Below are 13,764 nucleotides of genomic sequence, written 5' to 3' on the forward strand. Positions count from 1 at the left end.
TTTAAATAAGTATCCTCGAGGATTTATTTAAAGTTGGCTTTAATACTAAATTACATTATAAATAGGCGTAGTCATGAAATGATGGTTCATATTGCTTCACGAGTTGAACGAGTAGAACCTGTCTCACATTCTGTTTCAACCGAGATAAATTAGTTGACGCACCCCCGTTCACGCTGAGGGTCAAGTGTTTTGAGGATATGCTGCACGTTTAATCGAAATGTCAAGTTTTTCGAGATCTGCCCAGGTAACCGTACACATTAAACATTACATGATCTTACCTTGTCTCACAGCTTGATCATTATGTTTGTTTAGGTCAATGTTAGGCTGATAGCTAACGTATGTTGCTAACTAGCTAGCCGGTATGTGTGATTTCATTTTTTTTGGTGGATGTTTTTAAATAATAGTAAAACTTGCGGACTGCCCTCAGCAGTTAGATAAATACACACAAGTTAAATTATGTTTTATCCTAACGTTGGTGTTTGCATAAACATTTATAGCCAACATATCTCTGGTTCTGCCCCTGTTATTTTTCACATTACGTTTACATCATCGTCAGATCTTTCTTATTAACTACTTTGAGCCTTCAAGTTATATTAACGTTGGTGATAAAATGAAAGAAATAAACAAATAAGGAATTTAAACAAACAATTTCAGACTTTATTGACACAAACAATAAAGTCTGACACACACACACACACACACACACACACACACACACACACACACACACACACACACACACACACACACACACACACACACACACACACACACACACACACACACACACACACACACACCTCTCTGACAAAGCACATTATTACTCGGTAACATAGTGCGGCACAGGGCAGCACTGCCAGCTTTTATTAATAGGACTATGCAGGCAGAGAGGGAGAGCGAGATAGTGCTGCATCAGGAAGTGTTGCAGATCTCCGTGAAAGTCCTGCTATCCGTATGGAAATGGTTATTGCTTATTCCTTTTACAGAAAAACGGCAGAAACTATTTTTTTATGTTTTAAATAGAGATATTAAAATCATGGCTAAAAGAAAAAAGAAATTACCAATGTGTGTAACACCCTTTTAGACAACTGTATTTTCTTTCCCTTTTATACATTTGTTTATTAAATTAGTGTATCACGGCCATGATGACTAAACAACTTCATGTATGCTACATTCCGGATGCTACAGTTGTGTCTATGTTAAATACAATAGATTAACCAACTGAATGATGGGTAGATTAAACCGGTGAGCTAGAAATTCAGAAACGCAATAAATCAGACTTCCAATCAGCGTCTGTATTCTGGTCTCATCAACCCTCAACAAAGGAAACTAATTCAAATACTTTTGTGAGCCAGACTACTAAACAGTAAATACAAAAAGGCTTCAAATCCAGTGAGAACAAACTATAATCACCACGCACGATTGTCAGCATCAGCATAACAACAACTTGTCTTCACAGCAATAACACACACACACACACACACACACACACACACACACACACACACACACACACACACACACACACACACACACACACACACACACACACACACACACACACACACACACACACACACACACACACACACACACACACACACACACACACACACACACACACACACACACACACACACACACACACTATGCACAGTACCAGGGCCTTGAAGTTAAAGAAATTGAATTCAGCCATCATTCTTTTTAATTGTATATCCCCTATGTCTTTCACAGTTCTTCTCACTTATTTAACAATAATTGCATTTTTTGTTCATGTTTTTCTGTCAGCAATGGGCCACCTTTGCTCGTTCCTGGTTCCTGATCGATGCCAGGATGCAGCCTCCTGGGAAGATAGCGACCATGTGTGCTATCAGATTACAGGGGAAACACAAGCCTATCTACCATGCATTGAGTGAGTAGGAGTCCATCTGTAAAACACACACATATACAGTCAAGAGTAACTGTATGACTTTAATATTACCCTAATGCTTTGTATAAACTACTGCACGTTCAACATGTCCCCAAATCCCATCCTTTTTTTCATGTTTCTGTATGAAACGGCCACACGATGGCAGTAGAGGACAACCCTAATAAAAACATGTGTTGTTCCTTATTACTTATATTTAATCAAGGGACCTTTTCAGATTACTTTTTGTTGGTCTAAAAAACATTATAATTTCTGTTTAAACTATTGTCAAATATGTATTTTTATATTTTTCATCATAAAGAATAACCCTGGAATAAAACTCTTTTGTAGGTGACTGTGGTGACCATATTGTAGTAATGAACACCAAACAAATAGCTTTCTCTGGGAACAAGTGGGAGCAGAAAGTCTACTCATCACATTCAGGGTAAGTGCATACTAGCTCATATGATATTGCACTTTTCCCGTCTCTTTATCTTATGTGTTTACAATTTTGCTTTGTTCTTCAATGCCTATGAACCAGCATTTCTCAGTCTTAGTAGTCTATTGTTCACCGTCACTATGAAACATGTCCTTCAAGATTAAAAAAAAGATTTATCTTTAATATATTCATCAATCTATATATCTCAAGGCTGTTAACCAGGAAAGATTGAGAATGTTAAAGCTCTAAGGTTTTATATGATCCAGTACAAGAACTGACTGAGCTTGTCTTTCTCTCTAAAGGTATCCGGGTGGATTCAAACAGCTCACAGCCGCCCAGCTGCACCACAAAGACCCAAAAGCTGTAAGAGTCTTCAGTCAATATTCTCCATTTTTATTGTTATTTCAAGATAATTCTTAAATTGCAGATATATTTTGGTGCCCCCATTCTTAAACCATAATGTTTCTTATAAACTGCATAATTGAACCGTAGACCCCTTTATATCAGTCTGTGAATTCCCCCCACATGGAGATTAGTGTCATGTCTTTGTCTGCCACATGCTGTGAAGAGGCAGGCGTGACATTCATCCCTTCCCTCATATGGGCTGTTTGTGAATATTAATGTGAGATGCAGTGAACTGGGATTACACAGCGGTGGGTTTACTGCGGAGGTGGTGGGTGCTTTCTCAAACTCAGTACAAGTGTGTCAGTTCAAGGGTAACTCCTGGGGTTTGAGTTGTGTTGCATATTCATGGTTTCACAGTTACAGTGATTATTATATTCAGACCTGAATGTCACCTTCATTCTGTGCTTAACGAACCACCGGTAAACGCAACTGTGCTCCAAAACATAGATAGAAAGATAAATGTTGCCTAAAGGAAGGCAATACGTTTATTTTATTATCAACAAATCCAATGAAAAGAACCAAACTACCAATAGATCTATCCACTAAGGAGTATTTCTTGTGTAGCCAAAGCCTCATAATAGCTTATTTTTACGTGCCATAGTTCTCTTAAAACTATATGTTGTATTTTATTATATCCTGTTCCTGCATAATGATAAACATGGACACAGTAGATTTCGTTTGTTTAAATTGATCCCACATACACCATATGCTGTAAATACTCACAAGAACAACACGTTTATTAAATCCACACGAGAGAATAGTCCCACACAGATTGCCTTTTTTATATAATAAATATACATATTTGTGACCTGTTTTAAAGATGTACACCCATGATAGCCTCGGGGTTTTGTGCCACAGATAGGATCCGTAACTCGGTTATAAATGCCAGTTTGATGAACACATTGTTGGTTTTGGTGTTTGATTTGTTAACAAGGCTAATGTCATTTAAACTGTATTAATGTTTCTAAAGTGTTGGTTAATATTGTGATTGACATCCCATCGTGGGCTCTGGTTTGCACACTTTTTAAAATTGTAATTCATTCAGACTAATCAGAAGAACAAAAGGGTTTGAACCTGGACACTGAGCTCCATAGGTCAGGGGTGACTTGGTGCCACACTACAGCAACAGGGCTGGATGAAAGCCATAAACAAACGGTTTGCAGATCATCGTGCGGCTAATTAAAATACTGTGAAATTGCTCATGTCAACACTAAACCAAATTGAATGACCTGTACTGGTTTCAATCTGTAGTTTAGGAAAACCATAAGTCATTTACTCTGCAGTCGGCTCTCTTGTTGCAGCGTGTGGTCCAGCCAGTGACCACAGGAGTGTGTCCGGATGGTGGTTTAGTTAGAATGAGCTTTGGCGGGTGAAGAGGAGAAATAGTGTTGGATGGATGAAGGATTTGTCAGCACAGCTCACTATCCAACATCTCTCTAGAACGTTTTTGTCCAACGTCTCAGTCCAGTTACTTTCCAAGACGAATTTACATTTGGGCATCCTGCCTCACACTGAGAAACATTAGTTTAGGAAGGAAAACAGAATGAAAGGCTGCCATAGATGCATAGTTTAAAGAAGGGAAACTGTAAGCTCATTGTATGTTAACTTTTTCACTATCTTTCCTCTTACCAGATTGTGAAGTTATCGGTTTACGGCATGCTGCCAAGGAATCTGCACCGTCGCACCATGATGCAGAGGCTACACATCTTTCCTGACGACGTGAGTACAGCTTCTCCAAATCTCTCCAACTGATGATGAGTCTTCAGAACGTAACCTCACCCCTCAAACAGCCAGGTTTAAGAAAGACTGTCAGAAAGGGAAGGGGCCCTACTATCATTTTGCAGGAACTGACACAAAAGAATGAATCCTTTTTTAATTCAGGTCATCTTTATATATAATATAAATGAACTTTAAAATGAATACTTAGTTTACAATAATAGTTTTCCTAGGTTAAAGACAGTATTATCGATTTTCTAGAACTAAATTGTCTCAGCTTTACTGTTTTATTTGGCTCCTAAAGCTGTCACTAAGATTATTTCCATTAGCAGCAGGAAGCTGTTTTCAGTTTTCTCCAAAATGTCTGCCTTTTGAAATGAATTGAAACAAAGAAGTACTTGACTGTCTGTTAATTGACCTGGACAGCCTGCCCAAATATGAAATGGATGCAATGTTTATCCATGCTTCCAGAGAACATCATTAACTCCAGGCGTTGGAAGAACATCTGATTGATTGTTGAAATGTAATGTAATACACGAGGTGTTTGTTGAAGGAAGTCAGATACCTGTCATTTTATTTTGGTCCTGACTTAATACCCAACGTCAAAGTGGATGTTGTGCAGTGTGCATCCCTAATGACGAGCAGATGGGCTTCCTGAGCCTTCGTGAATATCTGCCGTCTCATATAGACGAAGACTACAGTGGCTTCAAGTATTTTGGAAACAACAAAACGTTACCTTCTTGTCAGCCTCTTTCAACTATTTGTCTTATTTCCTTCTTTCCTCCATCTTGAGTTTCTTATCCTGCCCACATTTTATTTGTAACGTCCTCCTCTTTCGTGCGCCCCTCACCAGGAGCTGCCAGACGACATCCTGGCCAACCTGACGGAGGAGCTGCCGCAGCCCAGAGAGATCCCCAAGCAGCTCAGCGAGTTCACGCAGGAGGAGATCGACGCCTTCCCCCGGCTGTGGACCCCGTACGTACAAACACATACAGACGGTTCTCAAACACACTGACGCCAGCTTAGATGCAGACACGACATACAGTATAAGCGGTAAAACAGATACGAGGAGATTGTATTTACTGTGTTACACACAGAAACCTTCAAAGGACATTCAACAGTGACCCCCTTTATCCCCAATCCTTCCAAAGACATTTTGGTGTCTGAAATGTTAAACATTCCTACAAGGATCTAATTAATTCTTTCTAACTCTATATACGAGTAAAAACAGTCAAACAAAAACTGGATTGATTGAACTTTAAAAACAATCTTAACGGCGATTCTAACCTTTAACTTCTTCCTTTATATGGTTTTTATTTGCTTTATAACTTTTTCTCCTTGCACAAACATGATTTACAAATCCATTAATTTCTTTTGTGCTGATGAGACAGCCAGCAGGAGGCGATGTTGGTGTGGTGTCACATTGTTTTGTTTGTTTGTGTAAACCACCCTGCCTTAGTGTACAGTAGTTGTCATAAAGTATTTGTTTAATAATTTAGAATATTTAATTTAGTCATGCTGTCGAAAATAAACGAATAACGTTTTTAGAGACTCAAATTCAAAATAAATGCAGGTTGTTAAAAGTGAGTGCAGATGGTGATGGCACCAGCAGTAGGTGGTGATGGCACCAGCAGTAGGTGGTGATGGCACCAGCAGTAGGTGGTGATGGCACCAGCAGTAGGTGGTGATGGCACCAGCAGTAGGTGGTGATAGCACCAGCAGTAGGTGGTGATGGCACCAGCAGTAGGTGGTGATGGCACCAGCAGTAGATGGTGATGGCACCAGCAGTAGATGGTGATGGCACCAGCAGTATGGTGATGGCACCAGCAGTAGGTGATGGCACCAGCAGGTGATGCACCAGCAGTAGGTGGTGATGGCACCAGCAGTAGGTGGTGATGGCACCAGCAGTAGGTGGTGATGGCACCAGCAGTAGGTGGTGATGGCACCAGCAGTAGGTGGTGATGGCACCAGCAGTAGGTGGTGATGGCACCAGCAGTAGGTGGTGATGGCACCAGCAGTAGGTGGTGATGGCACCAGCAGTAGGTGGTGATGGCACCAGCAGTAGGTGGTGATGGCACCAGCAGTAGGTGGTGATGGCACCAGCAGTAGATTTTATGTTAATGAGGTAAGGGAGATGAAAATACGCCTATTCTCTGCTCAGACCTTCAGCAGTGAACGATGCAGTTCTGCATGTTTTACTTCTACGCAACCTATGTTTAGATCCAATTAGAACACTTGCAGACCCACTTTTTGACCAGATGGATGCAGTCTGAATGATTATCAGCCTGTAGACAGCTGTCCGTGTGGACAGGATGCACAGAGGAGAGAGACCTTATGCTTTTAAATAATAACAATGCAACACAACCGGCCTCTAGATTTGTCAGCAGATGTATTGTTTTACAGACTTTGTATCTTATATGTCTGTTTTCTCCTGGCCTATTGTAGTGGCAAACATCTGAACATAAAAGTTAAAATGTCAGGGGCACATGTGAGGACCGTCAGCTGTTTTCACCACTTCCTGTGTGACCTCTGCAGGGTGCGAGGGAGCGTCTGGTATTTGGTGTAATCATATTCATAGCTTTTTGAGTAGAGTGTTTTCTGGCTGGAGATTAGGCTGACACTGTGACCCGTGGTTTGCTGATAGTGTCGTTGTGTTGCTTTGGCTTCACCCAGTGAACATCTCTCCGACAGGTTAACGGAGAGCTCTCACTCTGACGCCTGCCGTGCACTCCTAGCTCTTTATCTCAGTCAGGGTGAGTCCTCCTCTCCCACAGAGGGGGAGGTTCAACACCCAAGTCCTCTGGTTGTCTTTAGTTTAACTGCTTAGAGATTGTATCTGCTGGTAAGCTCGTATACAAAGTGTACAAAATAAAGGGTTTTACATCGTAGCTAAACTTTTTGCTTCACAGCAGTCTTATATATAGTAACACCAACTTCACTGCAGTCAATACTGAGTCTCCAGGATGTTCATGTTTCTATTTCACACAGTAACTACCCCGTTAACAACACGCTCATGCAACTTTTATACATTCCATAATGTGATGTACATACCATTCGCGCAGTTGTTTTTGCATTGTGTTTGATACACAATTTGCATGAAATGATTTCCACAAGGACAGGATGACTCCCAGGATATTAAGACTGCATTATGTTTCAACTCATTAGAGATTCAGTTTACCCACATTTTTAATAAAACACAATTGTTTCATCCCGAAACATATCCAGCCATGCAGATCGTTTTCTTTTTGGTGGAAATCTTTAAACCTCTGCCTCCATCTTATAAATGTAGGGATTTTTATGATACTAGTAATAAATGACAAAGGTATAAAAGCAACACGATGTTCAGGAAATGATGTCCCATAACCTTTTTTAGTGTAGAAATAGTCTCATTTAAACGAGACAGCATGTTTTGTAGATTATCCAGAGTAAAAGAGACTTGGGGACATTATTTCACAAATAATCTGCTGTTGAATGACATTTATTTTGCCTTCACTGTACTGAGGGGGCTATAGAGTCAATATAATGTTTTATAGGGACTGAGCCTTTAACCATTTCAATAATTTGTATGTAATAAACCATCCATCTCCATTTATAACACATTTAAACAAAACACACATTTGGTAGAATATATAGAAACGCTGAATCTATTTTCCCAAAAAGTTTTCATTCAGTTACTGTCTCTCTGTGTGTGTTGGGGGTGTGTGTGTGTGTGTGTGTGTGTGTTCTATACTCACTTGTATTCTGTACAGACGCATACAGCACGTATGAATCACATTCGGCTGTCAGGGTGTGTGCGCGCGCGGTGATAAATGAGCCACTTCTTATTGTTTACTGGTCCAATCTCCTCAGCCAATCAGAGCCTGTGTTCAGGCCTGTCGCCGCCAAGGTCAAGCTAATCCTGGTTTATTTAAGGGATGGGCCGTAGTTTAGTTAAAATTCACTCACATTCCGTCTTATTCATTTCACTGATCAAATGTGTCAGTGAAAGGGGGGGGGGATTAAATCGTTACCCTTTATTAAACAGTTAATATTCTCTCAGAAAAACCTTGGAGCAGAATAAATAGATTACCACACACGATATTCAGAACACCAACAGCATAAACACAGTGGTGTAGTTGATAACGTTTTTGTCTCGTTTGTATCAAAACTAATACAGCATGCCCTGATGATATCTGTCTGCTGCAGTCGCTGCTCAAAATTAAAGGGAGAAAAACACAAAAAGAGGTTTCTGTGTCTGGGCTCATTTTGAAATAAAAAAATACTGATAAGATCTGCATGATTTCTCATGTGTCACTTTCTCTCCATGTTTTTCCTTGTAATCAGTTATTTTCCCAGACTTGTATGCCTCTCCATACTAATGTGTTGTCTTCTGTTCTCTCCGCAGACCTGAATACTACAAGATGAAATGAGATCCAGGGTGCCCGACGTGACCAAAGCTGAAGAGACATCAGTTTCACATTAACTCAACCCTGAAAGCAAAAGCATTCTCGATTATATTTCTCGTTATGATGCTTAAAATCCAAGGCATTATTAATAGGATTTGCTCTGAGATGTTCTCTGTTCTAAAACACAAATCTGCTTTTTTCTGTTTGGATTAAATGTGGGGGAGTCCAGGAAACAGCACTGGCAATAAGACTTGACTTCAACATCACACAAGTCTTAACCACGATGCCAGAGACTCTGCTCCTCGATACACAACAAGACCCCCACTGTCAGTCGTATTCCCTCCACAGCCGAACTGAATCATCAGGACACTTCCCTGTGCAGCTCAGCCTTGATCAGAGAAAATAAGATTCTGTGGGGTTTGCTCTGATTACGCAACCATGAACTGATCGGCATCTGTTGTCCCGCCTTTTGGAGCTTTGTGGATTCACCGGGAAACCAATTAATGTTAATTAACATCATTCAGGCCATCAGTGTGGTTTCAGGTGAATATCTTTACTGCAGTCAGAAAATCCAGAGCCCCTTGTCTTGTCAGTGTGTTGTGAAAGTTAGCGAGTTGTAAAATAATGTAATAAACAATTGAATAAACCTGTTCTTTTGAAGTTGTAACATCTAGTTAAAAGTGAAATGACCTGAAACACCTTTCATAGTCTCATTACAGATTTATTGGATATAAAATAAATAAGTTCATGTTGTATTCAGGGGCGTGGTGACGAGGGTTCACACCTGTGGTTCAGGCCTCATTGGTTCCACCGAGGCAGCGGACTGTTTTAAGTAATAACTGGACCCAGGTCTCATGCCAGCAGGAGGTCAGAGGTCACCCAGTGAGCAAACAGCTTCCACAGTGAGCAGGCCTGGCATTGCATAAGAACAATAAACAGATGAAACTGGGGCGGCAACACGAGACACAGATTCCTCTTCTGAATTGACCACAAGTATAACAATAAGAACCCAAAACAGACCGTCCATCTTTAAGAAGGAAATGTGGTGGTATCCATATAGTCTGTGATTGCACAGTGCAAGTGATACTAAACGTCACAGAAATGTTGCTTCTACCAGCATTTCATGGGATTAACTCCAATAATGGATGGTATAAAGAAGCATTTCAATATTCCTCGTTGAAATAAAGACAGCATGGAATCTGGAAATTGTGATTCATCCTTATAAAAAGCAGCCTGTACAACTGTTGCCATCTCAGCATCCTCCATTTGAGTTGTAAAATAATCTAGCTAGTTACAGACAACCAAAACAAGAAGCACATGTCCAGTTACTCTCGATGTTTGGCTCACAGGCGACATGCAGCGTCACACAAAAAGAAGAAGGGTTTAGTCCTGAAATCAGCTGAGAGACGAACAGGTCTTACCTTTTTTACATTAACACGATGCTTACATATATCAGGCACTTTTCGGACCCCCCCTTTTACAGAGATATGGTACAAGAGTCCACAGAGCTATTTACATTGTTTCACCAGGGGGAGCAAACCACTGGATGGGAGGGGGGTTCTCACCACAGTTTTAGACGTTGGACGGGGTGTGTGCATGTAAGTGTTTGATTGTTTTTGCTGTGTGCGTTGTGGGGGGCTCAAGCACTTCAGGTGAGTCCGTCCTTCCTCTTAAAGTCCTCCTCCTCACTCACGCGGCGACGTTGCGCGCAAACCTCCTGGCGACGCCCGGTGACCGCACCTCCGTGTCCTCGGAGTGGGATGGGCTCGAGCGGTAACCACGTTGTTGTGAGGGCTGTTGGGGGTAGTACTGAGGGGGGTAACCACGGTAATAGGGGTCCTGCTCTTCCTCTTCCTCTCCCTCCTCCTCCTCTTCCTCTCCTTGGTCGTCGTTGTAAGCCACTGCAGCTGGGTTGTAAGGCTGGTAGCCGCCGTTAGGCAGGGGTTGGACTGGGATGGTGGGAATATTTGTCAGTTAGCTTTTCTGAACTCCGCTAACATAAAACCACCACCACGGGGAACATGGAGCAAAGTTAAGGCCGACTTTGAGACCACAACCATTTTAAATGCCACCACCATCATCACTTAAACTAAAGCAATAAGAAGGTAGCGTGCTATTAAAGGTTATAAAACAGAGTTGCACAGGCAGATTTGGAATCCGCAATAGTCCAAACGTTTTGGTTAATGAGGAAGTTGGTTAAAGAAATGTAAGATAAGTCTGACTTTACCCCGGATTCGTCAGATGTGACAATTTATCCAGAAGGATCACATCTGGGTCACATTAGAGGTCAATGTTTTGCCCAGTTTATAGGACAAGAGATGTTCAGATAAGAGGGGGACTTCAGTAATGAATTCAGCCAATCAGCATCAAAGCTATTCATCACTATTTAGCTGAACCAGCAGGCTTCAAAAGAGGAGATTAGCTTTCAAGAGCTTTGAGTTTAAAGCGGAGGCTGCGGCAGCAAACCATTGTGTGCAGCAGCGTTTGTTGACAGATGGCACAGAGATCATCGCTGCAGCGTTATTCTGGGGTTTTGTCTGGTCTTGTGGGAAGGTAAAATAATCCCTTTCTTTCTCACAGACTGTCAGATGATGAAGCAGCCGGATTAACCATCCAATTTTATCAATAAAGTTAACTGACAGGAGAAATGAATCCAGTTTCTGTATATAAGAGGGAATCCTAAAGCATCGTTTGCATAAAGACTGAAAATCTGGTGAATTGAAGGATTTTAAACACCTATCCAGGACCAAAATGAGGACAGGAAGTTGACTAAAAATCAACTCTCTAACTTTAAATGGGTTCAGGTTTTGTTGACGTTTTACAGGAATAACTGCAAAAACAAAGAGTTGGTTTCAAAGTTATTTGGTTTCTGAAAAAGAAACCCACTGCTGCAGGGACTCGAGGTTAAACACTGGGGTCACGAGGCGTAATTATCCACTAATATGGTGGCCTTGTAGGAGTAACTTATCCATTTCCTCAGTTGTTAGTGTTTTATACAGGGCGTGGAGGGAGGTGAGGAGAGGAGGGCGGTTGAAGAAATGTTCCTCAGTAATCATTCCCATAGTCCTGTTGAGCTTCAGGCAGAAAGAGGAAGAGACAGAGGGAGGGGGGAAAACGGGGGGGGGGCACAGGGAGGAGATGTTACACCTCACATCAGGAGGAAAACCCAAACACACCAAAGACAGAACGGCCCCCACTGAAAAATTAGTGTTGGATTTCTGCTTCTCTCTTTAGAAGTAGAAATGCACACCCTGAGGATTACAAAACATTTCTCCCATTGGAATATTAAGATATTCAAATAAAATGTTTGGGAGGAGGAAAACAAATGTCAGATCTTTAATCCACTTTCTGTTCACAAGAAAGTATAAATAAAGATGTCCAACATAGAAATCGGTAGTAACAACAAAGGTGTTCAGAGTTAACCCAGAAATAACATGCTCTGTGAGGGAAAAATAAATACAATGATATAATAAATAGTCAAATGTTCTGCCGTTTCATAATTACAGTGATTTACCACATAATACTTGAAGTAATATGTGTTGAAAGACTGCATACTCATTTGAAAGTGACTATAACATGTGCCGATAACATTACAATTAATTTAAGTGAATTATATTTTGAGAAATATAACCTATGACATAATTATGAAAGTATTCAACAGTTACTATTTTTGTCTATTGAGTGGCACATTTTTGGTCCATACCTCTTATTCATCTGTATAGTTAACTATGATATTTTAAATCATTAATATTACTTCAACATCTTTATGGCATATTATACAATGATGTTTGTATTGATTCTAATAAGACCTGATATCTATCGATAAATATTTGTCAACTGAAATATTTCTTTGATAGTCACAATGACAAAGCCACATAAAAGTCAAACGCAGCTGAAATTATATTGTATTTTCCTCGTATTGTGGTAAGGGAGGCAACAGCTAGTCCTTGCTTGGTTGAGATGAACAGGCGAGACTCTCCTAAATCATAAAACAAAAAAGAAACATTTGACTGGAATACATTCATATAAAATAAATCTGGTTGATGGAGGAAGTGATGTCTCAGTCATCTGCTACTTTTAGCAGATGATGTTTCCTTAACATGACTAGTCAGAAGCTGTTAGAACTGTTTTATTCTGGCCTAAGACAATACATCCATAAAGTTCCTATTCACTATGAATGTAGTGGCTAACAGTATGTTTTACGACATCTCAATATAGACAAATAGCTTTGGTCACTTCTTAATCCATCAGCATGGACATGAATGTGTAAACTTCACAGTGGAACAACTATAAAAGCCAGATCACTCTCCAATTCTCTGAGAGCTTTATGAGAACAATAACTATCACACAGCCCGCTGTCACTACTGAAACAGTATTTTAGTCTTTTAAACATGTAAAATATGGTTTATAAGATGGAAAGACTGGGCAGGGTTAGACTGTGTCAGCTGTTACTGTTGATAAACGAGCAAATATAACAATACAACAAACACTGATGGTTGCTCTCAACAAGTCTTTTCTAAGTTCAGTGAGAGGATAAAGTTAATGCTCAGTTGCAAAAGGACATTAAGGTCTGAATAAAGAGCAGTCTGGATATTTTGTGTTTTACTACTTCTGGTCAAATATGTAAGGCAACATTTTATTTTAGTTAATTTGAAACAGCCTGACCTACTGAGTACCGTGTGATTTTGAATATTTGGTTATGTTTTTATTGAGATAGCCCTTCTGTCTTCCTCATATGCTCTCAACTAAATGATATCTTCACGGTCTACTGTATATTTTCTACTTTTGAATGCTGCTTTAATTCTATTTTGAGATGTTTAAATTCTAGTATTGTTTATTTCTACTCTTTAATTTCTACTTATGTGCAATGCCTTTTTTATTTTGTTGTTTTTTATGCTGCTGCAACGCAAAAA

At 40.2% G+C, this 13,764-nt stretch overlaps 2 protein-coding genes across 2 annotated transcripts in view; one reads left to right on the plus strand and one right to left on the minus strand.

Annotated features, from left to right (window-relative positions):
* The first annotated feature begins 133 nt into the window (after positions 1 to 133).
* mrpl13 (mitochondrial ribosomal protein L13) lies at positions 134 to 9,497 on the plus strand. Its single transcript, XM_034102837.2, has 7 exons — positions 134 to 244; positions 1,789 to 1,912; positions 2,258 to 2,351; positions 2,648 to 2,708; positions 4,383 to 4,469; positions 5,320 to 5,441; positions 8,851 to 9,497. The coding sequence occupies exons 1-7, from the start codon at positions 218 to 220 to the stop codon at positions 8,873 to 8,875; spliced, it is 540 nt and encodes a 179-aa protein (XP_033958728.1). The 5' UTR covers positions 134 to 217; the 3' UTR covers positions 8,876 to 9,497.
* Positions 9,145 to 13,764, minus strand: part of col14a1a (collagen, type XIV, alpha 1a) — a 107,073-nt gene continuing 102,453 nt past the window's right edge. The window contains exon 43 of the mRNA XM_034102195.2: positions 9,145 to 10,800. Coding sequence (XP_033958086.2) covers positions 10,541 to 10,800 — 260 coding nt within the window. The 3' untranslated portion in view covers positions 9,145 to 10,540. The remainder of the gene's footprint in view (positions 10,801 to 13,764) is intronic.

Source organism: Pseudochaenichthys georgianus, chromosome 16, assembly GCF_902827115.2.
Source record: "Pseudochaenichthys georgianus chromosome 16, fPseGeo1.2, whole genome shotgun sequence".
NCBI classification, from domain to species: domain Eukaryota; kingdom Metazoa; phylum Chordata; class Actinopteri; order Perciformes; family Channichthyidae; genus Pseudochaenichthys; species Pseudochaenichthys georgianus.

What these genes read in the sequence shown, in the direction of transcription:
- mrpl13 (XM_034102837.2), top strand. Translation starts at nt 218, where the DNA reads ATGTCAAGTTTTTCGAGATCTGCCCAG. An exon ending in GCCTATCTACCATGCATTGA is followed by an intron (nt 1,913 to 2,257) that starts GTGAGTAGGAGT and finishes ACTCTTTTGTAG; the next exon opens with GTGACTGTGGTGACCATATT. An exon ending in ACCACAAAGACCCAAAAGCT is followed by an intron (nt 2,709 to 4,382) that starts GTAAGAGTCTTC and finishes TCCTCTTACCAG; the next exon opens with ATTGTGAAGTTATCGGTTTA.